The following is a 12,588-nucleotide window of genomic DNA, read 5'->3' on the forward strand; positions in this document are numbered from 1 at the left end:
GGGACCTGAACCTGTTCAGCCTCCACAAGAGAAGGCTGAGGGGTGATGTAGTAGCTATTTACAAACTAGACAGGGGAGACCAGCAGGCACTGGGGGAGTCCCTGTTCCCCCGTGCACTGCCAGGAGTGACTAGAACTAACGGTCACAAGCTGGCAGAGGGTAGATTCAGACTAGACATCAGGAGGCGCTACTTCGCTGTCAGGGTGACTAGGATCTGGAACCAACTTCCAAGAGAAGTGGTGCTGGCCCCTACCCTGGGGGTCTTTAAGAGGAGGTTAGATGTACACCTTGCTGGGGTCATTTGACCCCACTACTCTTTCCTGCCATGGCAGGGGATCGGACTCGGTGATCTGCTAGGGTCCCTTCTGACCCTACAAACTATGAAACTATGAATGATCACAGAATCATAGAAAATTTAGGTTGGAAAGGACTTCAGAAGGTCATCTACCCCAACCCCCTGCTCAATGCATCCTCAACTATTATCATCCGAGCCAAGGCTTTGTCTAGCTGGGTTTTAAAATCTCCAAGTGTGGTGATTCTGGAACCCCTCTAGTTAACCTGTTCCAGTATTTTACTATGCTCCTAGTGAGAGAGTTTTTTTCCTAAGCTCTAACCTAAACTTCCCTTGTTGTAACTTGAGACCACTGCTGCTCATTCTGTCATCTTCCACCACTGAGAACAGTCTCAAGTATTTGAAGGTCGATATTAAATCCCCTCAGTCTTCTCTTCTCTGGACTAAATAAGCCCAGTTCCCTCAGACTCTCATCGGAAGTCATATGCCCCAGGCCCCTCACCTAACCATTTTCGTAGCCCTATGCTGGACTCTCTCCAATGTGTCTACATCCTTTCTGTAGTAGGGATCCAAGACTGGATACACTACTCCAGATGTGGTCTCACCAACATCTGCTGGATAGAGGAAAATAATCATTTCCCTCAGTCTGCTGGGAATACTCCTAATAATACAGTGTGCCATTAGCCTAAAATGATCTCAACGTGTAAATTTAAGCACAGTAATCCAAACTATAAGCCATTTCAAATTACATCTAAAACTGCAAAGATTGTTGAGGGGTTTTGGGACCTTGAGGGAGAGGAGTTCATTTACCTGTAGAATTTAACAGTAGTTGCAAAGAGACTCCTTCATTGGTTCATAAAAGTTTAGTGAAAATATTAAATAAGAAGAGGTTTTAGGCAGGTCTTCTGTGGATTCAGCTGCATATTACAAGGATTTGCCATATATGGATACTATATTACTTTTTGTACTCCTAACAAGATAAATTCTTCACAGCCAACAGCCTTTGATTTATGGCTAACCTGAAATTCATAGAGTTGAAAAAGCACGTATGAAACTCCTAAGATCTTTTCTCAGAATGAAAACAGTTGCTTCTCCCCAGACTGTCAAATCCATGGCATTTTAACAGTAGTTAAAAGTAGCATTACTGGTAACATCCTAAGATTTAAGAGGGTCTCAATGTAGAGAGAGACTGCATTATGAGAGGGTTCTGTTGTTGTTTTTTTCCAGCTTGGCTTTCTTCCCTTAGTTTACTGATATCCAAAACCCCCAAAGATACTTGGCTGACTGGAAGGGAACACCTGAGTATCTTTAGAGATGCTCTGCAGGCTGGACTGGGGACACAAAGACTATTCAAGCCCTTTGGACAGAGAACATCTGGCTGACTAGCCTTTTCCCCAGTAAATTCCTTCACTGAAGAGACTGTCTGCTATCCTACTTAGAACTGTGGATTTTGCTGGGTTGCCCCAAGGAGAGGTGAAGCCCCTCTTTCAGGACCTGAACTGGAGCTCACTTGTTGAGTCAGGGCCACAGAAAACCTGGGAGGGTTGGGGTCTCAGGTGGGAAGGAGACTCTCCCCTTGCTCCAGAAGCCAAGGGGTACTTTCATTGACCAAACAAGGATTCAGTGGTCCCAAGCAATCACCTCTCTGCGATACACAGATACTTAATCTTGCACAACTTAAACAATACCGTATTTACTCTAATATGAGAGAGGGTTTTTTTTCCCCAACCATCCTGGGGAAGAAAGCTCTTCATCTTACATTCACATAAAAGGAAATCCCATTAAACACCTTGTCTATCATTAAACTGCTAGCATGTGCTTAGTAATAGAAACAAACTATGAAGCTGATTTTAATGCGGCTAATACTGACCATGACTATAAAACACATGATCAATGTTAGGCAAACGTACTGATGGGATCCTACCACAGATTAGTGTAGCCCGTCTGAATAAGATACGTAGTAGTGCCTATTGCCCTCAGTTCCCTTTTAGAACTGACCTTTTTTCAGGGCATAGCGAGCCACTACACTAAGTACATTTTGACTTCCTCTTCACTCCCACAGCTGAGCTGGGGTTTTCTTTCCCATTTCCAATGATTCCTGTTTTTATAGCACCCTTAAATGTGTGGCAGACATTACAAAATGGAATCCCAAACAGTTTACCTAGAATCTTTTGGTCTCGTCCTCTCAGCCTGTCACATATGATTATAGATTTCATAGACATTAGGGGCTAGAAAGGACCTTGCGAGATCGAGTGCAGCCTCCTTGCCATAGGTAGGAAGTCTGCTGGGGTCAAATGATCCCAGCAAGATAAGCATTCAAATGTTTTCTGAATAAGTCCAGAGTAGGTGCTTGCACCACCTCTGGGGGGAGTCTGTTTCAGACCCTGGACACTCGGACTGTATAAAGAAGTTTTTCTTTGTGTCCAGCCTAAATCAGCTTTCCAGAAGTTTGTGGCTGTTAGACCTTGTTATCGCTTGGGGAGCCCTGGTGAATAACTGCTCTCCCAGATCCTGATGAATACCTCTTATATACTTCCAGGTTGCCACCAAGTGCCCCCTGAGCCTTCTGTTCTCCAGGCTCAAGAGTCCCATGTCCCTCAGCCTGTCCTCATAAGGCTTTCTCTCTTGGCCTTTGATCATGCAGATGGCTCTCCTTTGGACTCTCTCAAGCTTATCCACATCTCTCCTGAAGTGGCGTGGCCCAAAACTGGACGCAGTACTCCAGCTGTGGCCTCACTAAGGGCAAATAAAGCAGGAGGATGACATCTCTTGTCTTGTTTGAGATGCATTGGTGGATGCATGCCAGAATTTGCTTTGCTTTGCTAGCCATGAAATCGCATTGGTGGCTCATGTTCATCTTGTAGTCAATCAAGACCCCCAAGTCTCTTTCAGTTGTAGTACTAGCGAGCTTAGCACTGCCAAGCCTATAAATATGATGTTTTTTTCCTCCCAAAGTGGAGCACCCTGCATTTCTCTACACTGAATGCCATCAGGTTTTGGTCTGCCCACCTTGCTAGCCTGTCCAAATCAGCCTGTTCCCCAGCCTGTTCTCCAGTGTGACTGCCTTCCCCCATAGCTTAGTGTCATCCATGAACTTCACCAGTCTGCATCTGAGTCCCAAATCCAGATCCTTAACGAGGATGTTGAAGAATACTGGCCTGAGTACTGAGCCCTGAGGTATACCACTGGTTGCCTTACACCATGTTGATTTGCTTCCATCAGCTATTAGTGTTTGGGTCTGACCCCAGAGCCAGTTCCCCAGCCATCGGACTGTGAGATGGTTGAGGCTGCAGTTCCCCAACTTAACCATGAGGACATCGTGGGAGACTAAGTCAAAGGCTTTCCTGAAATCCAAATATGAGATCAACCTTGTCTCCCTTGTCCAGGCAATGTGTCACCTCGTCATAGAAGAAAGCAAGGTTGGTCAGGCAAGACGTTCCAGCAGCAAAGCCATGTTGGCTGGCACTCAGAAAGTTGTCTTGCATTACCCACTTGCTGATGGAACCTTTGGTGATTTCCTCATCAAAGCTTTCCAGGGATGGATGTCAGACTGATTGACCTGTAATTCCCTGAATCGTTCTTCCCTCCTTTCTTGAAGATGGGGCCACATTGGCTCTTTTCCGGTCTTCCAGTGCTTCTCATAAGCACCACGAGTTCACAAATATCATTGTCATAGGGCATGCTATGATGTACACCAGCTCCTTCAGGACTCTCAGGTGCATTCCATCTGGGCCCGCCGATTTATGGATGTCAAGCCTCTCGAGGTGTTCCCTCACTTGATCTGCGTCAATTGTGGGTCCACCTCCCACACCCTGGAGGCTTTGCATCCTGTCCGACAGGGTGACCCCCTTGAGCGCAAGGAAGACCAACACAAAGTAATCATTTGGGAGATTGGCCTTTTCCTCATCAGATGTTAGCTGCCCCATTGATTTAGCAGGGGTCCAAAGTTGCCTTTGTTCTTTCTCTGACTTCCCACACATCTGAAGAAAGGCTTTTTGTTGTCCTTGATTCCCGTGGCTATCCTGAGTTTGGTTTCTGCCTTGGCTCTTCTGCTCCACTCTCTACCAGTGCATGCTAGTGCTGTATAGTCCTCTGTGGTGATGATTCCTGTTTTCCATCTGGTGTTTGGGTTCTCTTCTTAGTTTCAGGAGGTCCAAAGATTCCCTGTTGAGCCACGGGGATTTCCCAGACTGCTGACTGCCTTTCCTTGTGCTTCAAGGATTGTGTCCTTAAGGAACAACCATTCCTCGTGGACTCCCCTTTCTGAGGGGCCATGGTCTCTTAGTGCCTGACTGACCAGCTCCTGAGTTTGTGAGAGTCAGCCTTCCCTAAGTTGAGAATTTCTGTTTTACTGAGAGATTTGCCTGCCTTGCATTGGACAGAAAAAGTGATCAGTTCATGGTCACAGGGTCTGACAGTAAGGGGAGGAGTGGCGGGAAGGGGAAGAAGTGGAGGGGCAGAGGGCAAGGGAGCTACCTGTTCCCCCTCCCCCCGGCCCAATTTATTTTCCCAGCTGTAGCAGCGGAGGAGAGATGGATAACCTCCAATAATTAAATTCTATACCTGGAAAACTGTAGCAAATGTATAAATTTTCCATATACAGAATCTAATTTTGCGGGTTCTCCTATATTCAAGTAAATACTCTACATAAGGTCTAGTAGAGTGTTTGAGATCAGAGCCAGGATTCTTGATTTTGCAAGACTTACCACAAGGTTTTGGATCTTCCATACAATTTAATGTCTCTGCCTTAATTTTCACATGGAAAACAGGAATATAGTGTAGGGTCATTGAGGATTAGTTAGCAAATGTTTTTACAATGCTTTCAATAAAATAGTGACATACACAATGTCTATTGTTAAAATGACTTCAAAGTTGGGTCATTCCAATCCAAAGGGGACTAATCCTTCTCTAAAAGTTACAGTTTTATAAGTAAGGCCTGTCATTTAAAATAAAGAGTTTTGCAACTTGTCCATATTAGAAAGGTATACATTGCATCCCATTGACTCGTCCATTTTGGAAACTGCTGTAACAATGTTAAATTAATAGTAATAGGTATCGAATTACCTATTGGCATAACAGTTGGCATTACAGCTCTACTTACAACCCTCTGTTCCTAACACTTCCCTCTGCTTTCCCCTTCCCTCGCTCGTGGGAGCTGTAAATAGCCTAAATTGCATGTAAAATTCTCCTCATTGCGAGTACAACTGTGAGCAAGTTTGAAAGGCAAATACTTTCCTAAAATTATAGATGACTGAAAATAGGCTACTAGATACGCACAGTTAAAAAACCAGTCCAGACTTACAGGTGTTCATTGTGCATCATCGATTTGGAAAAATCTGACTGCAAATAAATATTTTTTGTTCACAGTATCTTTGGCTGTTGAAAAATATTGCCCAAGTTTCTGAGCCTGCTATTCAGTTACAAAAGCAGCCTGAATGTAACACAGAATTTGTTAATGCTTTCTGAAAATGAGCTCCTGATGCCAAATGCAGGGGCTCCTGCATAGCAAATACATAGACAAGAGCAAAAATTATTTGAGAGTAATTATTTAGCATATTGAAAAAAGGTTAGAAGGAAAATTCAGGCTGATGAATTATGTGAGATTTCTTGGTAGAAAAAGCAGTCTGCTGGGTGCATAATCACTCAGCAGAAGTGGGAGAAGTCCCATCACTTGAGGCTTTTAAAGTTAAACTGCAAAAATCACCAGAAATTTAGAATAATGAATATTAGTTTTGAAGATAAATTGGAAGGCCCTATGGGTTACATGTTCCAGTGAGGATCAGAACGCATTGCAAATTAGGTTCAGCTTCCCTTCTTATGGCATTATCTGCAGAGTTATGAACAGTGCTAGATACAGCCTTATTTATATTGCCGTTCATTGTTTTTGGTGTTCCTAATCTTTCTTTCCTGATTACCTCCTCAGTTTCTTGCCTGTTTCCTCTTTCTTTGATTCCTGTGGATTCTTCCATTTATTCCTTTAGTGTTTTCACCCTCTCTCTCCTCCAAGAAGATAATACTGATTGCGTGCTTTATTCTGTGGTTCTGGATAAAATTGCTATGAGCTAAATCCCCAAGTTTAAATGAGATAGCGAATTCACTACAAAGCTTTCTACCGTTCCTCTCCTAGAGAATTCTCTGGCTTCAATACGGAGAGTGCAGCATGGGCAGAAAGTCTGTCCAGACCAGTCTGATAGCAAGGCTAATAGACCTAACCTCTTCTGTGGTATTTAAGGTATCTGTATCGATGTTGTGACAAACAGAAATCCCTAATCTTGTGGCCCAAGAATGAAATCAACCTAACTTCTAGAGCAGGGGTCAACAACGTTTTGGGGTAGGGTGGCAAAAACACCCACAACCTCGACTTGCATGATGGTGACGTTCCAGGGGTGGATGGCAGGGGAGCTGTGAAGGGCCCAATCCTTGTTGTGGCAGTACAGCCCTGGCCCCTTCCCCACCGTCCACCCTAAAGCATGTGTGCCAAGCAAAATGCCTTTGCATGCCACATTCTGGCACCTATGGTAGGGGTTGCCTACCCATGTTGTAGAGCTTGAGAGTGTTCTTATAACACTATCTTTGACTGTGAGCTCTCCTATGGCTTGCATTGGTTGATCTGAACAAAGAGCAGTTGTTTCTGTGCATGTTACATGCACAGATAAGAGCCCAAATCAAGCACAACATGTGAAGCATATTTGACATTACAGCAGCTCATTCAGGGGAAAGAGTCGGTGCTTTTTACTGGGTACTTGTATGACCTCCTCAATCGTTTTAGGCCCATGGTAGAAGCTTATTAAAAATTGTATAGCTTATTCTTTGCTGTCCTTTTTGCTTAATGTCTATGACGACAGCCACTTTGACAAGCAGCAGTTGGTACACAGTAGCGTTTTGATCATGACATCGTCATGACAAAAATAACTAGCACTGTCACATTTATAAAGTCCTTTGGGTAGGTTTGACATCTCATATGTTTGTTTGTACAGCACACACCTGGTTGGATCTACTGGGCACTATCTAGTCATACGTATTAATTAAAAGTGCTGTTGTACAGATTCCTGGTAGGGGAACATAGTTCTTGCCAGGTATTTATTCATTGTGTTACGTACAGTATTTCTACATACGAGGAAAGTGGTAACCTCTGAGGAAAAGGAATTTAAACAGCAGGAGCTAGTCAACCAGCCTGAAGATAATTGCTGAGAATCTGTAGTGGTTTGTCACAGTCCATCACCAGCCCCACTCTCACTGTGGGGAGAAAGGAAGCAGCAGTGGCAGGCATGGAGAGTGGCATTAAAATGCAAGTGCAGGATTGTGCACTAGCTGCTGAGCAAGTCATTGTGTGAGAAGTGTCTTGGGGATTTGAGCATAGAGGTGGAAGAGAAGCCAGGATGTGAAATTCCTAAGGGTGCTTCTGCCCTTGATAAATTGAAATGATTGTTGACAGCTAAGCTGAGCATTCAGCTGCCTCTTGCCCCAGCTAAAGAAACTAATGTTCTGGCAGAACCGAGAAAAAGAGCTGCTCATTTGTTTTGTTTTTCTTTAGAAAAGGGTAGGTTTGTTCCTAACTCCAGAAGCTAGAGAAATGTGAAGTGAAAGGGCAGTTTAGAAGCAAAAGGGCCTCCTCTCTCACCAGCAGCTGGTTTGTACAGAATGTTTTACAGGAAAAGAAGAAGCAAACATTGCTTATATTGCTGCAAGAAAGAAGTGTTCACTGCTGACTCAGCTGTAAATATCTACCTTGCCTTCGAACTGTTTAAAGCCATCTTTTAATAACAGCATTTTAACAACCCAGGGGTCTGGTTGAATTCCAGAATAGGGAGCATAGAAAGTGCCATTTCAGAACAGAGCCATGGTCCATTCTGTCTAATACCCTTTCTCCACCAGCAGCTGTGCTTCTGTGGAAAAGGTAAGACACCCTGTGTAGAAAATGATGCAGACCTGCATGTGGAAACAGCATGTACCCCTAAAATTGGTGTCCTTGCTTGATTAAAGGGCAAGGATTTTCCCATACATAAAGAGAAACAGAATTCCAGATAACCTGGAGACAGTGGTGAGTGTTTTGCACTGCTCTCTTCTGACAAGTGGGACAAATGTGAAGAGAAAGGTAGGATGATTATCTATAGGTCTCACTTAAATGCAGCAAGTACCCTGCATATCTGTATGGATATCTTCCACAACATTAAATCTTTCTTTTAGTAGTCAGTGGGAATACATTAGGTGTAGGAAACGGTTATGACTGGAAGGTTTAACTCGAAGTAGAAAGCAGAGGACTTTAGAGCCCCAGTAGGGATGGTGACAAAAATCATGAGATCAGGTTGTATTTGTCTAAGCAGTAGAGCAACTTGCCTTACTTATTTCCTGGGACGTTGGGTGCTGTAACCTGTAGAGAAAAGTATGTGGCCAGCAGGCTGCCCTCATCAAACTAAAATATTTCCAGTAGTATAGGCCATATTTCAACTAAATATGGGGCATGAACACCTCTTTACTTGTTCATCAAAAGGTTAGACTAAGCCAGCCCACTATATAAGATTTCTTAAGAGAATACATTTTCCATTATCCAGAAGGTTATTTTATGCTAAACATAAAAAGTTATTTTTTGCTAAAGGTAACTACTTAACGAAACTCACCATTAACATTTCCATAGCTAATATTTTAGCATAGTTTAAAAACCCATGTACACTTCTTGCTTCTAAACCTTTGGGCACAGTACAAACGCAATAACTTTTTTTTTTCTTTTAAGCTGTCAAATACTAGAGATAACAGCAAAGAGAAAATAGCTGACAGACAGGTTCCCTTATCTCCTTTTTAATAGGTATTTAGCAATATAGTCAGAAGATGGTAGGTTTTGAATACACAACAGTTATTGAGTTCATGTAGCAGAGATAAAGCATCTAATTATCATTTTGGGACTGTTCTTACCAGCTCTGATTTGATGTAGCGTTGTATTATACTAATGTTCAATGAAGGAGGTAACTAATCTATGGATCAGCAGTTATTTGGCAATGGGGTTTTAACCACTGGTTGGTCTTTATTCTAAGAAAATCAACAGCAGTCAGTTTTGGTTAAATAGAAAATATGTAACTAGTTCTGATATGTAAAGTGCTTTTTCTGATACTTTGAGGCCAAATTCAACTTGGAATAACAGGGCTGTCTTCCCAGAGAATGCAATGGGAATTGTGCTGGCTTATTCTGTAGTTTCTTTTGGCCCCCCATCAAGTATCTTTATTTTAAACTTTTATTAACAAATGTTAAAAGTGTTGAGGAGTGCCAGCTGACCGCCCAGGCAGTGTCTGGGAGTCCAGCACAGGCCATCAGAGTCTCTTCAAAGTTCTTTGTTCTGCATAGTGTCATTTTCCTTGTGTGGAAACTAGGCGTGCCCCCAGCATGCCAGGAATTCACTGAGCACAGGCAGAGATAGTGCCCTGAAGGTATTGCAACCTGAAAGTCAAGAGAAATAGGAAAACAGGAAAGCACACCCCATATCTGCGCTTGTTTTAATCTGCTAGGTTGCAAACACTTTGGAGCAGAGACAAATAGAACAGTCAGACCAACATTATAGAACAAAGCTGCTTTAGCTGTTGGGTCCTAGAACAGCGCAGTTCAGCTCTCGTGCGTACCAAGACACGTGCTGCATGGTACTTCGGCACAAAAGTGAAACAGGATGTGTAGGTGAAGAAGAAATTTCTGTCAAGTCCAGCCAATAGGAATAGCACACGCCTGCTTTGCCTGCATGCTGCTCCATAGATCTTTGTTGGCTTCTAGGCCGTGTCCAGGTTCAGTTAAAGATGGTGACTTTGGTCTGCGAGCCCTTCTGTGGTTTGAGCCCTGAGTATCTTGGTCTCTCTCTTTAACCTGCCTGTTGAGGTTAGTTTACAATAAGCTGTCATGCCCTAGGGCAGAGGTGGCCAGCCTTTTTGGCAGACATACCACAAGTTAAACCCTGTCCGTCACTGAGTACCACTCTGTCCCCCCACCACTCCCTCCCCAACTCCTCTCCCCACCAAGGCATACATACCTGATAGAGCTGGGGTCAGCAATGTTTTTTGGCAGAGTGCTGAAAACACCCACAACTTTAACTTGTAAGATGTTGGTGTGCCAAGGGTGGATGACGGGGGAGCCATAAGGGGCCCAATCCTTGCTGTTGCTGTGTAGCCCTAGCCCCTTCCCTGCCATCCACCTAGAGGCACGTGTGCCAAGCAAAATGCCTTTGAGTGCCACACTCTAGCACCTGTGTCAGGGGTTGCCTGTCCCTGCAATAGAGTTTGCACCCTAGTGAACCAGAATGGAAACGGGGGTTCAAGCCTCTGGCTGCACAGAGCAAAGATGGGGGTGAGGGTAGTTAGGAGACTGCTGGAAGGAGGAGTGTCATCACCAAGAGCCAAGTTAGCCCTTTCCTGGCACCACAGCTGCTGCAATGTTATATGGTGAGTGAGGATCCAAAGTCCAAATTCAGCCATGGCTGCAGGGCCAGGAAAGGGTTAACTTGGCTCTTGGCCCTGACACCTGCCATGCCTCACAACAGCATCCTGCCTCACTCTCCACTCCACCGAGTGCTTTGCTCCCTGCCTCCATTGCAGTGCCTCCCTATACTTAGTGCGTGGGACTTGCAAGCCACACAGCAGCTGCTCATACCACTTGTGATACTGCCCAAGGGGGTATGCTCTGTAGTGGAAGCCCCCCAACAGAGCAGTTATTCCTACAGAGCCAGAATCCATTGACCACGTGAGCGCACTTCCCAAGATTTACTTATCTGCTCACTGAGGATATTTCGGTCAGGTTGGGGTTGAGCAGGAATGAATTTGCTTGCTTCTCTTTTTGATGTGTGCATTGGGGCTTTTAAATCTTTCACTTCCGGGGGTTTTGTGGTTTACAACCACATGCAGTCAGCGCCATTCTCTGATTCTCAGTGAATTTATGATGCCGTGTGGTTTAAAGAGGAGCTCTGACCACAATCTGTCCTCCCCACCACAGGTGGATGCTGCAGTGACACCAGAGGAACGCCACCTTTCCAAGATGCAGCAAAACGGCTATGAAAATCCAACGTACAAGTTCTTTGAACAGATGCAGAACTAGAACACCGCAGCAGCTTCATGCGTTGGACAGCAAAAAGATTGCTTCACTGCCCATCGGTGTTCAGTTATAGAATAATGTGGGAAGAAATAAAAACACTCTGTTTTATTATTTACTCATTATCGCCTTTTGACAGCTGTGCTGTAACACAAGTAGATGCCTGAACTTGAATTAATAAAATCAGTAATGTATTTTCTCTTTCTCTCTGTTTCTCTCTCTCTGTCTTTCTCTCTCTCTCTCTGTCTCTCTCTCTTTACATTTCAGTCTTTACACTACATTATTAATGAATGTTTTTTGTGTACTGTAAAGAGTTTAGCTGTATTTAACTAGTGCATGAATAGATTCTCTTTCCCAATTATTTATCATATAACTCCTTAGCCAGTTGTATATTATTCTTGTGATTTGTGACAACAAAATTAAGTCCTAATTGAAATATGCTTTAAGAATTGAAGGGGGATGCTTTCTGTGTCTGTGGGATTTAGCTGCTTCTCCTTGCTGAGTATTTTTTTCTGATCACTATGCATTTTAAAGTACAACTACATTTTTTAAAGTATTCCAGATGAGTTATCGAGATTATTTTCTTCTGCAGTTGCATTTTATTGTACAGATTGTTGCTTCTGCTGTATTAGTGATGTAGAAATCATGGGAATATACATTTGTTTCTTTGTGCCTGTTTTATGTGCACACCTTAGGCATTGAAAGGTAAAAGTTATTTTCTTTTTCATGTATCTTTTGGATCTTTTAGAAAAAAAATAAAATTTTAAAGGGGATCTCTATTAATTAAGAGCACTTATAGGGGGAAAAAGTGCCTGCTGGCCTACAATTAATGGGGATCCTACCAACGTCTCTGCAGGATGATTGTACAGAATCATTGCTTATGAATTGATAGCTTTCTACACTGTGTTACATAAATAAATTAAGAAAAAAACCTTTGGGCAAGAGTTTTCTTTGGAGGCATAAAACAGGTTTTTGAAAGCAACTTAATAAACATCAGACATTTGGGATCAGGAGTAGGGGAGGGATTTTCCTAGAAACTGATACAGATCATAAAACATTCACAGTTTGAATTATACGGCATGTGAAAATAGCAGTGTGGGGAGGGTGTGCTGGCCTTGGCATGCCTTTTTCTCAAAAATGTCATCATCTTTTTTCAGTTTGTATAATAGTGTTTTACTGTAAATAAATACATTCCTAGAGGAGTCGCAGTGTAGTGGTCTGATTATGTCACTACAACC

The 12,588-nt window shown here is 43.3% G+C and overlaps 1 protein-coding gene across 4 annotated transcripts in view; it reads left to right on the forward strand.

The window, feature by feature from the left end:
• APP (amyloid beta precursor protein) overlaps window positions 1-12,285 on the forward strand; it is a 494,720-nt gene extending 482,435 nt beyond the window's left edge. For all 4 annotated transcript variants that reach the window (XM_019524043.1, XM_019524047.1, XM_019524048.1 and 1 more), the window contains one exon: window positions 11,255-12,285. In XM_019524043.1, the coding sequence (XP_019379588.1) occupies window positions 11,255-11,356 (102 nt within the window). In that variant the 3' untranslated portion in view covers window positions 11,357-12,285. The remainder of the gene's footprint in view (window positions 1-11,254) is intronic.
• Window positions 12,286-12,588: the final 303 nt, after the last annotated feature.

The sequence above is a fragment of the Gavialis gangeticus genome, unplaced genomic scaffold (assembly GCF_001723915.1).
Source record: "Gavialis gangeticus isolate Ggan-Ray unplaced genomic scaffold, GavGan_comp1, whole genome shotgun sequence".
NCBI lineage: Eukaryota > Metazoa > Chordata > Crocodylia > Gavialidae > Gavialis > Gavialis gangeticus.